Source organism: Lagenorhynchus albirostris, chromosome 12, assembly GCF_949774975.1.
Source record: "Lagenorhynchus albirostris chromosome 12, mLagAlb1.1, whole genome shotgun sequence".
NCBI classification, from domain to species: domain Eukaryota; kingdom Metazoa; phylum Chordata; class Mammalia; order Artiodactyla; family Delphinidae; genus Lagenorhynchus; species Lagenorhynchus albirostris.
Window position 1 is genome coordinate 19,864,427 of NC_083106.1, and position 19,510 is coordinate 19,883,936.

At 40.3% G+C, this 19,510-nt stretch overlaps 1 protein-coding gene and 1 pseudogene across 1 annotated transcript in view; one reads left to right on the forward strand and one right to left on the reverse strand.

Annotated features, from left to right (window-relative positions):
* Positions 1 to 1,533: 1,533 nt before the first annotated feature.
* Positions 1,534 to 2,123, forward strand: LOC132530383 (ferritin heavy chain-like; annotated as a pseudogene).
* A 439-nt stretch (positions 2,124 to 2,562) lies between these two features.
* The window catches only part of UTRN (utrophin), a 499,864-nt gene continuing 482,916 nt past the window's right edge, over positions 2,563 to 19,510 (reverse strand). Inside the window, exons 74-76 of the mRNA XM_060168281.1 lie at positions 18,413 to 18,505; positions 6,909 to 6,931; positions 2,563 to 4,563 (exon numbers count right to left, since the gene is read on the reverse strand). Of these exons, the coding sequence (XP_060024264.1) occupies positions 4,555 to 4,563; positions 6,909 to 6,931; positions 18,413 to 18,505 (125 nt within the window). The 3' untranslated portion in view covers positions 2,563 to 4,554. The remainder of the gene's footprint in view (positions 4,564 to 6,908; positions 6,932 to 18,412; positions 18,506 to 19,510) is intronic.

Consider the following 19,510-nt stretch of genomic DNA (forward strand, 5'->3'; position numbering starts at 1 on the left):
TAGAAGTGATGACGCACCAGTTCTCAGCAAAGCCCATCTGCAGTCCCACAAGTCTGTCATTGCACAAAAACACACCCAGTTAGTTGGATTGCTAGTGGATGAAAGAACCCCGCCTAGGTGCCACAGTCATCTGAGTCTAGCCATCCCAACAGCCGGTCAACTCCAGACATGTGAGCAAGTCCATCTGGGATCAGAAGAGTCCTGCCCAGATCAGCTGAACCTCACATCCCATGAGCTACATAAATGATTACGAGGTTTTATGGCTGCTGTGTCACATTATAGTGGCAATAAATAATACCACAGGTAGTGAATGTAATGTGATTGTGATTGGCTCCTGGCCTCCATCAAAGTCTCACTCTTGTTACTTAATTAACCTCACAAAAACACAAGCTGGTATCATATGTCAATGAAGTGTGGGGAGCCTACTTACAGTGTTAGGTGGTGTGGTATTAGTGGTTTCAACAAATTCTCAACGAGTGAACAAATTCTCAACAAGTTGGTCTACTGAAACAGTTGAATGGTGGCGGTCCAGAGGGGTGGGGGAATATCCAAAAGCAAACTACATTGTTTAAATATATATATATATATATATATACACATTCTCAATGATACTTAGAAGTAACAAGCTGAAGGCTTACGCTTAGTATAAAAACAAAACTTTTTCATTTGTTCTCAGCTCCATTTTCAATTACCTACTCAACAGGTTTGCTGGAAACCAACAATTGGTTCTTTAGGAATGTGTAATGTGGATATTACTTTGAGGTAGACAGGATGTTTTAAATGTATGTTTATTGAAATGGATGGATTTTAAAAAAATTTTATTTATTTACTTTGGCTGCATTGGGCCTTCGTTGCTGCGCGGGGGTCCTTCTCAAGTTGAGGCCAGAGGGGGTTACTCTTCGTTGCGGTGCACGGGCTTCTCATTGCGGTGGCTTCTTTTGCTGTGCAGCACGGGCTCTAGGCCCGCAGGCTTCAGTAGTCGTGGCGCACAAGCTCAGTAGTTGTGGCTCACGGGCTCTAGAGCACAGGTTTAATAGTTGCAGCACACAGGTTTAGTTGCTCCGCAGCATGTGGGATCCTTCCGGACCAGGGCTTGAACCCAAGTCCCCTGCATTGGCAGGCGATTCTTAACCACTGCACCACCAGGGAAGCCCGATCGATTTTCTTTAACAAATTATATGTTTGGGGTTTTTTCTGTTTCCCAGATAGCTTTGACTTTTAGAATCAAGTAACATGATTCTCAGTGCTATTTCCCCTGGGGTAGCTTCCGAAATGCACTAAATCTCCTACCAGAGTGGTAAAATCCAGTGCATATACAAAAAGTGCATTATTTAAGAGCATGAGGCTAAAAGTGGATTTGGAAGGGTAACCAACTAAATACCAATAGCACCTAAGCTATTAAAACAAAAGCTCAGACAGTCCTTGCGGAGAGTCACCGCGGTTTCCTGCTTCAACAGTGCTGGGACGGAAGCAGCGCTCACCCGCCGCTCCAGCCGCCCCAAGGTCCCCGCCGCCTCTCCTCGGCCGCCCGCCATGACGACCGTGTTCCCCTCCCAGGTGCGCCAGCACTACCACCAGGGCTCGGAGGCCGCCATCAGCCGCCAGATCGACCTGGAGGCTCCACGCCTCCTGCGTCCACCTGTCCGTGTCACACTATTTGGACCGCGATGACGTGGCTTTGAAGAACTTTGCCAAATACTTTCTTCACCAATCTCGTGAGGAGAGGGAACATGCTGAGAAACTGATGAAGCTGCAGAACCAACGGGGTGGCCGAATCTTCCTTCGGGATATCAAGAAGCCAGACCGTGATGACTGGGAGAATGGGCTGAATGCAATGGAATGTGTGCTACACTTGGAAAAAAGTGTGAATCCGTCACTACTGGAACTGCACAAACTGGCCACTGACAAAAAGGACCCCTATTTGTGTAACTTCATTGAGACTCATTACCTGAATGAGCAGGTGAAATCCACTAAAGAACTGGGTGGCCACATAAACCAACTTGCGCAAGATGGGGGCCCCCGAATCTGGCATGGCAGAGTAACTCTTTGACAAGCACACCCTGGGAAACAGTGATACTGAGAGCTAAGCCTTAGGCTGGCTTCCCGTAGCCACAGGGATGACTTCCCTGCATCAAGGCAGTGCACGCGTGTTTGCGTTACCTTTACCTTTTCTATAAGTTGTACCAAAACATCTACAAGTTCTTTCCTTAGTACCATTCCTTCAAATAAAGTAATTTGGTACCCCCCCAAAAAATGAAAAACAAAAGTTCAATAGGTTTCATGTACATGTTTTTAACATCCAACATTATTTATTCCCTATCAATAAGCCTTCTATCTGTAAAGGAAATTGAGAATTATATATATAAGAGGCAAGAGAGGAACACAGAGAAAGAGAGAGACAGTGAGAGTAAGAAAGAGAATGTATTAGTGTGTATGAGAGAAACATCAGGAACACATGTAGATTTATCAGGATATAGGCTCTCTTTATATTTTATTTTCATAAATGTACATTCGAAGTTCAAAGTCTACCAGTGAACACCGCTGAAGAATATCAAAGTCATCTTGTGTTAAAATTACTTTTATTCAGGATGAAAAATACAGATATAACCAGATTAGATGATAGTCTATGATTAGTTCTTTACCACATATTTCAAAAGAACTACATACTTATTTCCCCTTGTTGTTACTGCAATATATTTCTTTACATTTATTATTCCTTAGAAGGTTACAATGTAGTGTTTTATGTAGCTTTTCCTTAATAGCAGATAGAGAACATGTTGCACACAATTACAGGCAGAAAAAAATTAATACGTAACTTTTCAAAGTAAGGACAAGGAAGACACCAAATCTACGACTTGTAGTTCAGAGTTCAGGGAATTCTTTTTCTTTAAATAGGTGCTTTTACTGGGTATGATGTGGTCTGATAAAAGCTTTAGATTTTCCACACTGCAGTAGCATAAAGCTATTTCCAACACGATGGATGAAGACGGATCTGAGGTAGAAAGGTGGTCATGGCTTTCCTCTTATATAAAACAATTTTCTTCTTCTCAAAATATCTCTGCTGCAAATAGACACCCTTGCCCCCCAACCCACCCAACCTATTCTAAAAGAGTAGGAATTTCTAACTTTAAGCCTCCTTCTGGCCAGATCCCAGTTAAAGAGAACTCAAAGTTAAAATGTCCTGATGTTTTAAAAGCATATATGCTTGAATCAAAACACATTATTTTCACTTTTTTTGGTTTCTCTACATTTGGTAAATCACATAACATGTTTAAACTGAATCAAATACATGTTAAATCGGAAGCCGAACCAAATACCCAACTGAACGCGCTCAAAGGTATAAGCCAGGGTGCCAGCACCTAAGCATTGATTTCATTCTTCTATAGAAGCAGTGATGTAGGCTCTTGATGAACATTGTTCCCAAATGTATTGATCAAATGAAGGGTAATTAAATGGCTGTTCATTCACTCAAAAGGTTAAAATGAGACATTCATTAAACTTGTGTCTGCTTTCAGAAGGAAAATAACCGGGGGCTTCAAGAGTCATAGAGGGTTTGAGTATACATAAACAACTGTAAAACTTTCTTCAAAGGGAACCAAAGACAGCCATGTGTTTTGGTATCACAATTAGGTAAATGTCTGCTGTGTACTGAATGATGAAAACCAAGACCTGGGAACTAGGAAAAGTGGGACCAAGTTTTGTTTCTGCGTCAAAATGAAAATATGCTTAAATGGGCAACCTTTGGTAAAATGATCTTTGAGATTATTATAATCCTGTCATATAGATTGGAACATGAAATAAATAAAGAAATCAAGACCAACTGATACAGAGCAGGGAAATAAAATGCAGGAAAAAAAATCCCAATAGAAATGCCATTTAGGCCCACAGGATTTTTATTGTGGCTATCCAAGTGATCGCTAAAGAAATAAGTGTACGACGTCAAATAAAGTTAAACAGTATACACAGAGCTGTAGTCTAATCCATAAACATATAATATTTGATTGAAATATATGAACTTATTAATTTGGCCATATCATGGAAACAAATAAAGAAAATCTATTTGGTCATGTGGTTGATGAATTATAAATAACCAAAACATAATGGTAAAAGAGTCAAAGAAACAAATGAAGTTATTGTACAAGGTTAATATGAAGGAATGTAAAAATGTAAAATTGTCTTCTAATTCTTATGCAATTTTTATGGTTATTAAAAAGAAGGTATCATATTAGAAAGCTCCCACCCACTTTCCCAATACTGTATACAGTATACAAATCAGTGACAAGTGTATTACCACTTCCAAATACCACTCTGTTCATTAATTTACAGTTGCATAGAAAGGGAAGAAGAAAACAATAATATGATTATTATAAAAACAAAATATCCTTTTCTCTTTGGATAGTCAGTGTTTTACTCCTTCAGTAGAACACACAGTCAGCGCTCAACAGCATGATTCAAAGAGCCATGGAGCTTCTGATTAAATGGAACTTGAAATTGGCATTTGCTGAAAAGGGCAATACTGTAAGTTAAGAAATGTTGGTTGGCTAGATGAATACTTCACATTGCCTGTGGGAAGGGAAAACAGCACTGTCAGAACAACATTTACAGAAAACATTACAGGTAGCAGAGATGTCAACTCTTAAAAAAAAATTAAAGTGCTTTTTCTCAGAACTAGACAAGCCCTAGTTTGCTTTGTTCAATGGGGACTCTTTACTCCCATGTGACTTTTGTTCCTGGGATGAGGTCCTTTGCTCTCATCCTGAAGTTACTTAGTCTGCTTTTTTATCCACTCAGCTGATATAGGGGAAGTCTGGAAGACTTTTATTTTGCCCAGGCTGGAAACCAAGTGAAAATTGAGAAGACTTGTCTTTGTTTTTGCAGGAAGGTACCAGTGTTCAGTGAATTAGGCTGGTGTAAGCACCCTGTCTCTCCCTGAGGGTCTGTGGGAGGTCTCCTGCAGAGGCGGTACCCTTGACAAGTCCAACTGGTCTCAGTCCCCAGCTGGGGTCCAGACAACAAGAACTCAAGGCAGGAATTACAGTCCAAGGCTGTGCAGTGGTTCCAGTTAAAGGCTCAGGGCCAACGTACATAGGCAAGGGAGGACAGAAATCCAGGCCACACTCAGGGTAGTGGCATCAACCTTTTGAAGAGAAGTCAAACAGTTTGGTCCATCATCCTTAAAACCCATGTCCTCAAATTCTTCTCTGAATGCATCTTTCACTTGCTCTCATGGATATCTGGATCTGCCCTGAAGACACAGCTTCAACCCAGGACTGTTTTTCATCCCTCACACTCCTCAGATACTGGATAGGTCCATACTGTGTTCTCCACAGCACTTTCTCCCTCTCCTCCCTAAAAATACCCAGCTTTGACTCTCTTGTCATCAGACTATACCACCCACTATGCAGTCATATTCTGGTCCCTTGGTTCACGTCCCCTTACCTCTTGAAGAAAAAATGGCTCACTGTCCACTCACTATTTTTAAATGTTCATGATTTCAGTGCTCACATAGATGATGCTTCCAAAATTCTGGCCTCTTAGTTCCTTGAGCTCCTCTCCTCTGAGAATCCGTCCTCACCCTTCTCAGCCACTCATTCAAAGTTGCAAATCTGGACCATCACCAATACCTGTGTCCCCTCCAACATTTCAATTTCAATCATCCCACTTTCTGACAACCCACCTGTACCTTTCCAGCTGACTTCCACTAGGACCCCAACTTCACCCATCCTTTGGTGCTACAACCCATTGATATTTGGTCTCCCATACCTAACGCATCCTTACTTCTCTTCCTACCAAACTCAGGTGCTTGTTCAATCATTATCGTCAACCCTTTGCCTCTTCCCTTGAACTGCTGTACTCTCTTGGCCAAACCACAACTTCAACTTTGGTTAAATGCAATACTTGGCCTACTCTGGTACTGTGCTCATGAACTTGAATGTTGCTGAAGGGCCACACATAGTCCTGCAGACAGGCCTCAGGTTAAATTCATGAGCGAGAAAGTGGTGGCCATTAATGCTGCCTGGCAGTCAGTCTATTTCTCTATCCATGTGCTCTCCTGAGCTCCAAGCAGCTACTACACATCCTCCAGTCTCTCCTCACACCTCCGATGCTTCCTCGCCGTCCGCACTCTCTGCTGAAGTCCCTGCTTCTGACTCACTAAGACAACAGAAGCAGTCAGAAGGCTTTTACCCTCTGGGATGAGGTTCTTCCTTCTCACGAGCTCTCACACCGCATCCGGTAATCTACTTCATATGCCTTTGTTGTCCCTCCAGTTACTGAAGATGAACCACCTGTGCTTCTCCTTAAGCTCTCAGCCCCTCTTGCCATTAAGGCGGTAACACAATCAGAGGGTTCACTGTTTCGAAAAGATTCATAAACAAGTTCATGAGAGAAAGTGTTCTCCAAAGATTTACTGTGGTCTTGGGACACCTTGTTTCTAAGAGCACCTGGTGAAGAACATACTGACAGGCACATGGCTATAGCTGCCAATAGTTCTCAGCAGAATTTTAAATGAAAAATCAAAACCTTTTCCCCTCAAAGTAACAAAACCACCTTTGTGTACCGCTCCAGTCATTGCTTTTAAGTCTGTGATAGCTACCTTAAGTAGATACCTGGGAGAACAATGTCAGTCAAATCTCTCCAGGGTAACTTTATATAGTACACATGAGGCCTTTAAAAAGCTGTTTGAATGCAAAAGGTCAAGCACTTGGCATTTTGGGCATTTGGAAGGACTGGCTTGGGAGGGGTCCCCCTCCCTGGACTGACAAACTGTTGTATTCAATCAACGAACATGTCAAGCAAGTTTACTTATTTACATGGGGAATAAAGTAGCACTAAAATCGATGGCAGCTAATCACTTACTCTAGGTTATCATCTCTAACACCTAAACCAATCAACCCATTAACTCTTACCTGTGGCCTGCCGGGGAGATTTGCTGAAAGAGAAAACAAAAGTAATCAACTGAAGTTGGTACTGTGGTTCCCCCTGTCAGGCATGCAAAAGTGTGGACTGTACCATTCCCAGCTGTTAAGTGGATGTTAATAAGAAAAGAAGAACAGGGATTTTTTTTTCCTTTTTTTCCCTAGATGCTTTAACAGGGCTAGTTTCCCTAGTTAGCTTCTCATATCTCATGTGCTGTAAGATACAAAAATTCCACCCAAATATGCAAAAGATATGCCAGCTCTCTCAAATAAGTACACACTAAAGCATTCAGTGAGTAATTAGTTTTGCAAAAGAAATCTTAAAATTTCCTGCTGAAATCACGCCACATATTTAGTTTATGTATTAGAACAGAGCAACTTCTGTACATTCTACTGAACAGTACAGGTTCTGACCAAGAGGTCATTGGGAAAATGAAGGCGCGCAAGTCTTTAGTTTCCGCCACCCTTACCCCAAAGGCTAGGAAGATGGTGGCGATGTGTTTGCAGGAAAGGTCTGGCCTAGTCCTCAGCACTCAGAAGTCTTCTAGGAACTTGGGCTAATTGTGCCTTCCATGCGCTCAGTTAAGAGCATCAGAGAACTTAGAATATGGTGTCTAATTTGCCTTTGCATCTGAGCAGCTCAATTCCTTCTCGGTTACAGAGGCCATGGGACAGTGTAGCTGATCCGGTGGGACCTGGGAGGGCAGGCACTAGTGAGTCTCTTCTTTAACACCTCTGCTTTTTCATCTCTCCCTTTTACTGTGCCATCTCAAAATTACTGGACTGGTACTCAACCCTGGGGGACAGAGGGAGCTCCACCCCCGGTGATGGTAACATCTTTTCTGGGTCAAATAAGAATTGTCCCTAATCAAACAGCATGTTACTCCTTTCATCTCTCATTTTTCTTTGCTGAGGGAAATAAAAGACATCTGCGACCACATACTGGGTGCTCTTTGAGAAAGAAAGCAAGAAGGGCAACTTTCTTATGATGCCTGGAGCGAAAGTGTGAGTCCCAGCAGTACTGGGGGAATGATCAAGTTAAAAAAGCCTAGTCCTACCAGGTACGTAAATTATATCAGGGGAAAAAGAGTGGATCTCCTTACACATACGGGAACTACACCTGTATGGGAACCACACCATCCTGAGGGGAAGCTTAGTTGCATTAGCATGAAGTACGCCATAGGCAGAGTTACGCGTCTCTTCTAAGTAACGAATACCCAAATCCAAACAGAAATCAAATCCATTTTGCTCCAAATCAACACTTTAACCCTATAGTCTTATAAATCATACTGAAAACAATCATACAAGTATATTTTTTAAAGAAATCAGGAAAACATTGCATTGTAGTAGGTCTTCAGATTTTGATGAACATCAGTCAAGCTCAATAAATATAGACAGAAGGAGGCCTTCAAGATGGCAGAGGAGTAAGACGTGGAGATCACCTTCCTCCACACAAATACATCAGAAATACATCTACATGTGGAACAGCTCCTAGAGAACACCTACTGAATGCTGGCAGAAGACCTCAGACTTCCCAAAAGGCTTTTTTCTTTTGCCCTACTCTCCACGCACATGGGTAGGGCAAAAGAGAAGAGATAAAACAAAGACAAAAGAATAGGGACAGGACCTGCACCGCTGGGAGGGAGCTGTGAAGGAGGAAAAGTTTCAACACACTAGGAAGCCCCTTCACTGGCAGAGAACGGGGTGGGCTCGGGGGAAGCTTCGGAGCCATGGAGGAGAGCACAGCAACAGGGGTGCGGAGGGCAAAGCGGAGAGATTCCCGCACAGAGGATCAGTGCCAACCAGCACTCACCAGCCCGAGAGGCTTGTCTGCTCACCCGCCGGGGTGTGCGGGGGCTGGGAGCTGAGGCTCGGGCTTTGGAGGTCGGATCCCCCGGAGAGGACTGGGGTTGGCTGTGTGAACACAGCTTGAAGGGGGCTAGGGCGCCACAGCCAGCCGGGAGGGAGTCTGGGGAAAAGTCTGGAACTGCTGAAGAGGCAAGAGACCTTCGTTTCGGGGTGTGCGAGGAGAGGGGATTCCTTCCCAGTGTGCCCACAGAAGACAGAGCACTGCCTAAGTGAGCTCCGGAGACGGGTGCGAGCCACGGCTATCAGCTCGGAACACAGAGACGGGCATGAACGGCTAATGCTGCTGCCGCTGCCACCAAGAAGCCTGTGTGCGAGCACAGGTCACTATCCACACCTCCCCTCCCGGGAGCCGGTGCAGCCCGCCACTGCCAGGGTCCCGGGATCCAAGGACAACTTCCCCGGAAGAACACATGGTGCGCCTCAGGCTGCTGCAACGTCACACTGGCCTCTGCTGCTGCAGGCTCGCCCTGCATTCCAGTTATGACTATCATACCCCCCTCCCCCCTCCCCCCGCCCCCGCCCCGGCCTGAGTATGGAAGAGAGCCCTAATCAGCTGCTGCTTTAACCCCCTCCTGTCTGGGCAGGTAACAGACTCCTGAGGGCAGTCTACACACAGAGGCGGGGCCAAAAGCAAAGCTGAACCCTAGGAGCTGTGGGAACAAGCAAAGAAAGGAAAATTTCTCTGTGCAGTCTCAGGAGCAGCTGATTAAATCCTCACAGTCAATTTGACGTACCCTGCAACTGTGGAATACCTGAAGAGACAACAAATGTTCCCAAAATTGAGGTGGTGGACTTTGGGAGCAACTGTAGACTTGGGGTTGGTTTTCTGTGTCTGATTTGATGTTTATCTTAGTTTAGTATTTACTGCTTATTATCATTGGTGGATTTGATTATTGCTTTGGTTGCTCTCTTCCTTTTTTTTATATATATATATATATATTTTTTTTTTTTCCTTTTTCTCTTTTTGTGAGTGTGTATGTCTATGCTTCTTTGTGTGATTTTCTCTGTATAGGTTTGCTTTTACCATTTGTCCTGGGGTTCTGTCTGTTGTTTTTTTTGTTTTTGTTTTTGCTTTTCTCTCTTCCTTTTCTTCTGAGCCATGTGGCTGACAGGGTCACGGTGCTCCGGCCGGGTGTCAGGCCTGAGCCTCCGAGATGGGAGGGCCGAGGCCAGGACACTGGACTACCAGAAACCTCCCAGCCGCACTTAAGAGATCTCCCAGAGATCTTTGTCTCAACCCAGCTCCACCTAACGGCCAGCATGCTCCAGTGCAGCACACCCCATGCCAAATGACTAGCAAGACAGGAACACAACCCCACCCATTAGCAGAGAGGCTGCCTAAAGTCATACTAAGTTCACAGACACTCCAAAACACTCCACCAGACACGGCCCTGCCTACCAGAAGGACAAGATACAGCCCCACCTACCAGAATACAGGCACCAGTCCCTGCCACCAGGAGGCCTACACAAGCCACTGAAACAACTGCACCCACTGGGGGCAGACACCAAAAAACCCCGGGAACTACGAACCTGCAGCCTGCAAAAAGAAGACCCCAAACACAGTAAGTTAAACAAAATGAGAAGACAGAGAAATATGCAGCAGATGAAAGAGCAAGGTAAAAACCCACCAGACCAAACAAATGAAGAGGAAATAGGCAGTCTACCTGAAAAAGAATGCAGAGTAATGATAGTAAAGATGTTTCAAAGTCTCGGAAATAGAATGGAGAAAATACAAGAAATGTTTAACAAGGACCTAGAAGAACTAAAGAGCAAACAAACAATGATGAACAACACAATAAATGAAATTAAAAATATTCTAGAAGGAATCAATAGCAGAATAACTGAGGCAGAAGAACAGACAAGTGACCTGGAATATAAAATAGTGGAAATGACTACCACAGAGCAGAATAAAGAAAAAAGAATGAAAAGAATTGAGGACACTCTCAGAGACCTCTGGGACAGCATTAAATTCATCAACATTCAAATTATAGGGGTCCCAGAAGAAGAAGAGAAAAAGAAGAGTCTGAGAAAATATGTGAAGAGATTGTAGTTGAAAACTTCCATAACATGGGAAAGGAAATAGTTAATAAAGTCCAGGAAGCAGAGAGTCCCATACATTATTTACAGGATAAATCCAAGTAGAAACACTCCAAGACACATATTAATCAAACTATCAAAAATTAAATACAAAGAAAAAATATTAAAAGAAGCAAGGGAAAAACAACAAATAACATACAAAGGAATCCCCATGAGGTTAACAGCTGATCTTTCAGCAGAAACTCTGCAAGCCAGAAGGGACTGGCAGGACATATTTAAAGTGATGAAAGGGAAAAACCTACAACCAAAATTACTCTACCCAGCAAGGATGTCATTCAGATTCGACGGAGAAATTAAAACATTTACAGAGAAGCAAAAGGTGAGAGAATTCAGCACCACCAAACCAGCTTTACAACAAATGCTAAAGGAACTTCTCTAGGCAGGAAACACAAGAGAAGGAAAAGACCTACAATAACAAACCCAAAACAATTAATAAAATGGTAATAGGAATGTACATATGGTTAATTACCTTAAAAGTAAATGGATTAAATGCTCCAACCAAAAGACACAAACTGGCTGAAGGGATACAAAGACAAGACCCATACATATGCTGTCTACAAGAGACCCACATCAGACGTAGGGACATATACAGACACAAAGTGAGGGGATGGAAAAAGATATTCCATGCAAATGGAAATCAAAAGAAAGCTGGATTAGCAATACTCCTATCAGAAAAAATAGACTTTAAAATAAAGACTATTAGAAGAGACAAAGAATGACACTACGTAATGATCAAGGGATCAATCCAAGAAGAAGATATAACAATTGTAATTATTTATGCACCCAACATAGGAGCACCTCAATATATAAGACAAATGCTAACAGCTATAAAAGGGGAAATCAACGGTAACACAATCATAGTAGGGGGCTTTTACACCCCACTTTCACCCATGCACAGATCATCCAAAAAGAAAATAAATAAGGAAACACAAGCTTTAAAAGACACATTAGACCAGACAGACTTAATTGATATTTATAGAACATTCCATCCAAAAATAACAGAATACACTTTCTTCTCAAGTGCTCATGGAACATTCTCCAGGATAGATCATATCTTGGGTCACAAATCAAGCCTCGGTAAGTTTAAGAAAACTGAAATCATATCAAGTATCTTTTCCAACCACAATGCTATGAGACTAGATATCAATTACAGGAAAAAAAATGTAAAAAATACAAACACATGGAGGCTAAACAATATGCTACTAAATGACCAAGAGATCCCTGAAGATATCAAAGACAAAATCAAAAAATACCTAGAAACAAATGACAGTGAAAACACGATGACCCAAAACCTATGGGATGCAGCAAAAACAGTTCTAAGAGGGAAGTTTACTGCCATACAATCCTACCTCAAGAAACAAGAAACATCTCAAATAAACAACCTAACCTTGTACCTAAAGCAATTAGAGAAAGAAAAACAAAGGAACCTCCAAGGTTAGCAGAACCATAAAGATCAGATCAGAAATAAATGAAACTGAAAGAGAAATTGAGGAAGCAATCCCACTTACCATAGCAACAAAAAGAATAAAATACCTAGGAGTAAAGCTTCCTAAGGAGACAAAAGACCTGTATGCAGAAGACTATAAGACACTGATGAAAGAAATTAAAGATGACACAAACAGATGGAGAGATATAACATGTCCTTGGATTGGAAGAATCAACATTGTGAAAATGACTATACTACCCAAAGCAATCTATAGATTCAATGCAATCCCTATCAAATTATAAAGGCATTTTTTACAGAACTAGAATGAAAAATTTTACAATTTGTATGGAAACGCAAAAGACCCTGAATAGCCAAAGCAACCTTGAGAAAGAAAAACGGAGTTGGAGGAATCAGGATCCCAGACTTCAGACTATACTACAAAGCTACAGTAATCAAGACAATATGGTACTGGCACAAAAACAGAAATATAGATCAATGGAACAGGATAGAAAGCCCAGAGATAAACCCATGCACATATGGTCACCTTATCTTTGACAAAGGAGGCAAGAATATACAATGGAGAAAAGGCAGCCTCTTCAATAAGTTGTGCTGGGAAACTGGACAGCTACATGTAAAAGAACAAAAATACGGGCTTCCCTGGTGGTGCTGTGGTTGAGAGTCCACCTGCTGATGCAGGGGACACGGGTTCGTGCCCCAGTCCGGGAAGATCCCACATGCCGTGGAGCAGCTGGGCCCGTGAGCCATGGCTGCTGAGCCTGCGCGTCCGGAGCCTGTGCTCCGCAACAGGAGAGGCCACAACAGTGAGAGGCCCGCGTATCGCAAAAAAAAAAAAAAAAAAAGAACGAAATTAGAACATTTCTTAACACCATACACAAAAATAAACTCAAAATGCATTAAAGACCTAAATGTAAGGCCAGACACTATAAAACTCTTAGAGGAAAACATAGGCAGAACACTCTATGACATAAATCACAGCAAGATCCTTTTTGACCCACCTCCCAGAGGAATGGAAAAAAACCCAAAAATAAACAAATGGGACCTAATGAAGTTTAAACGCTTTTGCACAGCAAAGGAAACCATAAACAAGACGAAAAGACAACCCTCAGAATGGGAGAAAATATTTGCAAATGAAGAAACTGACAAAGCATTCATCTCCAAAACATACAAACAGCTCATGCAGCTCAATATCAAAAAAACAAACAACCCAATCCAAAAATGGGCAGAAGACTTAAATAGACATTTCTCCAAAGAAGACATACAGATGGCCAAGAGGCACATGAAAAGTTGTTCAACATCACTAATTGTTAGAGAAATGCAAATCAAAACTACAATGAGGTACCACCTCACACCAGTTAGAATGGGCATCATCAGAAAATCTACAAACAAGAAATCCTGGAGAGGGTGTGGAGAAAAGGGAACCCTCTTGCACTGTTGGTGGGAATGTAAATTGATACAGCCACTATGGAGAACAGTATGGAGGTTCCTTAAAAAACTAAAACTAGAGCTACCACATGACCCAGCAATCCCACTACTGGGTATATACTGTGCAAAAACCATAATTCAAAAAGAGTCATGTACCACAATGTTCACTGCAGCACTATTTACAATAGCCAGGACATGGAAGCAGCCTAAGTGTCCGTCAACAGTTGAATAGATAAAGAAGACGTGGCACATATATATAATGGAATATTACTCAGCCATAAAAAGAAACGAAATTGAGTTATTTGTGGTGAGGTGGATGGACCTAGAGTCTGCCATACAGAGTGAAGTAAGTCAGAAAGAGAAAAACAAATATTGTATATTAATGCATATATGTGGAATCTAAAAAAATAAATAAATGGTTATGAAGAACCTAGGCGCAGGACAGGAATAAAGATGCAGACGTAGAGAATGGACTTGAGGACACAGGGTGGGAGAAGGGTAAGCTGGGACGAAGTAAGAGAGTGGCATGGACATATATACACTACCAAATGTAAAACAGCTATTGGGAAGCAGCCACATAGCACAGGGATATCAGCTTGGTGCTTTGTGACCAGCTAGAGGGGTGGGATAGGGAGGGTGAGAGGGAGGGAGACACAAGAGGGAGGGGATATGGGGATATATGTATACATATAGCTTATTCACTTTGTTATACAGCAGAAACTAACACAACACGGTAAAGCAATTATACTCCAATAAAGATGTTAAAAATAAATAAAAATTAAAAATATAAAAACCATTAAGCACTATAAAAAAAAACATAGCTAGTGGGAAGTAGCTGCATAGCACAGGGAGATCAGCTCGGTGCTTTGTGACCACCTCAAGGGGTGGCATAGGGAGGTTGGGAGGGAGGCACAAGAGGGAGTGGATGTGGGGATATATGTATACATATAGCTGATTCACTTTGTTATACAGCAGAAACTAACACAACATGGTAAAGCAATTATACTCTAATAAAGATGTTATAAATAAATAAATAAATAAATATAGGCAATTCACAGTGAAAGTATGCTTGTAGATAAAAAAGTGAAAAAGCATTTATTGGTCTATTAGTAAAAAAAAATATTCAGCTTACTACTAGTATCATATATATTTGGATGATACAAATGAAAAAAACCAACAAAAGATTTTACACTAAAAAAATTAGTTACAGCAGTCAGTGGAAATTTTAGTATGTTGGATATAGGCAACAGATTTAAATTCCCTTCATTAACTCCTTGCCAGGAAGAGACGGAAATGCTTGCCTCTCTGCTCTGAAATTCAATGTAAATAATTAAAAGAAAATTTTAAAAGGCCATAATTCAAGGATGCTATCAGGACCAAGTGGGATATTAATCCAAGATAGAGGAATTCTAAAGTGTTATGTGCAACAATATACAGACACAGTAAGAAAGAAAAAGTCATGTTTAAGTAGGCAATTCATGCAATTAGGATTTAAGAATACAATTTCATTTTAATTCCTAGACTTCCAGGAGTGGAAATTCACTTGTGACCATGCTAATTTTTAATTCACAAAGGATCAAAAGTCAAGGTTAACATGCAGATCTCAATTCATTGTATGCTGGTGACAAGCAATTTTAAAGTTCTTGTTAGTTACAGGGGCTCAAGGGATTGGTTTGCCATTAGGAGGATGCCAATCTGATTTGCTTTCAAAAAATCCTCCAAAGGTGGTCAGTTAAGTTTCAGGAATGCGAAGGCTTATTAAAATATTTGCTAGCTTGAGCAACTTAAAAGGGGCAACAAAGCTAAGGAATCCTACAGAATCTTCTAAGTACTATCTGGGGGAAACTTCAACAACTAAACCTTCCTTCCCAGTGGGAATATGTAATCATTCATTCATTCATTCATTCACTCATTCCATTCAGAAATGTATTGAGCACCAAATCTATGGCAGGTGCTTATTTCTATTCTGCATCCATTTTCTTAAAGAGTTTAATAACTTTAGGCAGAACTTTAAAAATATATATCAATTTTACCAATAAATCAGTTACACCTTTATTTTTCTGGAAAGCTGTCCCTATCTTGGAGATTTTTATATTATCAAAGCAAAGTACAATATATAAATACCAAGAAGAGCAATCTAAACCCAAATTAATAGAAGAACCTCGGAAACAAAAAATAATAAGATCTAAATTTAAAAGGATTTCTAAAATAATACTATCGTCATTTCGTATATGGGATGTACTTGAGCTCTTCAAAATAACATATGACTAGTAATACTCATCCACAGAAAACTATAAATATTACAAATATTTGTGAATGTGCAAACTTTGACTGTAAGAACACAGAGCCACATCCTGTTAAGGAATCTTGGGTTTCTGCAACTCACCCTCACAATAGAGAATTGCACAGGTGAGAAGGCGCCAATGCAAAGTGGGAGTTTAACCTGTCATGTGGATCCCATTGAAGATATATACTGTTCTCAGGAACCCATAATAGCAATTAATGGCTAATAAGATACCAACCAATGGGAATTTTACACTTGCCTTTACGGGAAGCCAAAAAATGAAATGAATGCACCCCTCTCTTAAGATTTATTTTTGCCCTATAGTTATGTTACTATTTATTTTTAATTATATTCTCTTATAAAATATGACATAGATCAGCCTTATACAATATCTCCATATAAGAATATACTGTGAAAAAGATTTAAGAGTAACTGCTTAAAAAAAATTAAACTTTTAAAACATATCATGAATTCTTGTAGAAAAATTTTAATATGGAAATTATACATTTTATATCCACTAGAAAGAATATATTTAAATATATTTCCCATGCTAGCTCTCACTGCCAATTGACTTTTAACTTGAAAATATCCATTATGATAGTTGAATAAAAACTTCTAAACAGGTTTGACTTACAGAATTTGTTCTTAACTAATTATTAACGTATTTGGATTTAAGCTGAACTAAAAAGTAATTTAATTTTGAAACTCTGGCTTATAAAGACTATGATGAGGTTTCATGTAGCCATTAAGTAAAATATAATGTGGAACCAACATCTCTATTAAATTTAACCTTGAATTATAATTAATACAAAGATTTAATCTGTTCATCTATTATGGCTGTTATAGCAAATAAGTAACAATCTGATAGCATATGGGCTTCACCTGACCCTCTGAAGCTTCTGTGATACTCTACAGGGCCAAAAACCTCTGTGTGTGTGTGTGTGTGTGTGTGTGTGTGTGTGTGTGTGTGTGTGTGTGTGTGTGTGCGTGCGTGTGTGCGTGTGTGTGCGCGCACATGCTTTTTGGGGGGGAGCACGAAGATTGATATATGGTACATGGGATTCTGCAAACTTTGAGAAATGAAATTACAAATAATAACCTGGGAAATTATATGCTCCCAAGTATAAATATATTTATGGACTTGTGGAAACTGCCATATGTCCTTTAGGCAATTACTTCTGAAAATTCAGAGATTATATTTCAAATAGCTGTTTCCACTTCCCACTAAGGCTGGCATTTTGTAAACTGTAGAGTGGTATAAATTGAAGCATACTTTTTAAACGAAGTCAATATATCATGTTTACCTACACTCCTGATAATGTCTTTTCCCTCATTTAAAATGATATTTTCTGAGAGGATGGAAAAGGGTGCGATGAGAAGCTGTTTTATATATATATATATATATATATATATATATATATATACACACTACATATACAGGATATATAACAGTATATGTATATACTAAAATCTTAGTCTAATAGCTGACTAGATTTAATCACCCTGAAAATTATAAATGTATTTATAAATAATCATATTTATTTAAAAGATTATTTAAAATATAATTGTAGCACTATATACTATGTATATACAGTAAACTGTTTGAAACAGCAGAAATGCTTTCTGTGAGAGCTCGGCAGAAACTGCAAGGCGGCAAGGTACTGAAAACAAAATGTTTGGGAAAAAAATCAATAAATAGCAATCATTATATAATTTCCTCTGGGATTTGAACTGTTTTTATTTGGCTATTTTCTGGCTCTTAGTTTTCATATGGAAAATTCACAGGGTCATAATCTGTGATGCCTTAAATAGTTTGGCCTTTATACAGTGACTATTTTATTCCATGAGAAAAGAACTCCAAAACCAAAAAAAACCCCAAACCAAAACGAAAAAAAAAAGGAAAATTTGAAAATAATCCCTTTCTACACCTGAATTTGATGACATCAGAAGACAAGGTCTGAAGAGAAGAGAGGGAATTACATTAGAAAAAGCCATTTTCAGACCTTGCTTGGTATGTCACTAAAAGCTCTCTTTTGAAGTAATACATATTTCTTACTATAGCCTGCATTGCAGAGGATAATTTCTCCTTAAAGAGAGGCTTGTTTTATTTGCCTCATGTTATCACTCAGAAGGAAGACCAAAGAATCCCAAAGAGCAGCTCTCACTGGCCCTGCGCCCAGTGATGTGATGGTACCTAGGCTGGGCTTCATTTGCTTTGCCGACACACGGAACGTTTGATTTGTCTTCAAATAAGTTACAGTCTTGTTTCTAATATTGGTTTTTGTTATCTTACCAAAGAAGACAAAGGGCCCCACTCAGGAAAAAAGAAATGGAAGGAAAAAGCGTAGCAGTCGCGTTATGATCTTTCATACTCACAGCAGCAAGATGGAAATGTACTGTTGATCTGCTCCATAACCTCTGTGAGGTCTGTGCTGGTGTCATGAGGTGGGGCCAGCAGGTCCTCTGCCGCTGTGACAGCAGATAGAAAGAACAAGAGACACTCTGAAATTAATGTCTGGTCTTCCACCAAAACACAACTTCAGGGAGAAAATACTAGCACTGCCTCTAAATATCAAGGTGAAAGTAGTTCTTCTTATAAAGGATAATTTTAGGGGAAAATTCCAAAACCATTTTTATATTTTTTTGTGGTAACAGAATTTTACATAATTAAAACTTATTAGATGTTTCTAAAGGAAGAATCCACATGTCAGGGGAAAATTCACGAGTGACAAATAATAGTCATATTATTGCAATTTATTAGTCAGAATTCCACTACTGGGCATTACAAGTATTTTTTCATATGAGAAAGATATTCCATTAATTTCTTTTTCCTTCCTTCCTTTTGGAGACGTCACATAGGCTAGCTTATACTGCCACAAAACTACAGGTAGTTTTTTTTTTTGGCCATGCTGCGGGGCATGTGGGATCTCAGTTCCCCGACCAGGGATTGAACCCATGCCTGCTGCAGTGGAAGTGCAGAGTCCTAACCACTGGACCGCCAGGGAACTCCCACTAGAGGTATTTTATAAGATACTTTTTACTTTGATGTTTTTTAGTCTGTAATCGATAGCAAAATAGTCCTCTTATTTAAAAATTAAAATAATATTAATATTTTAGGTTTTCTACAGATTAATGCAGCAAAAGATAAACAAATTAATTTGCTTAAAGTATGTGGTCCTCAGTAGAATTTTAGAACTTAATTTCATCAGTAACAAAATGTCATTCCAGAATGCCTGGTTGACAGGGCCCTTCCTAGCAGCAGTGACAGGTCCCCATTGTGACCAGTGACAGGCTGGGTGGGACTCCAGCCTCAGATGGGGGTGGGAGGGGTGGAAATGTCTGTAGGAGCTAGGATGGAGAAAGCAGAACGCTGAGTCTCCAGCCCTAGGCAAAGAAAACTATGTTTGGTGTAATATTCTTTAGTACTTGAGTGTGTACAAGTATGAAATTTTAGAGACGGGAAATTTACTGAAA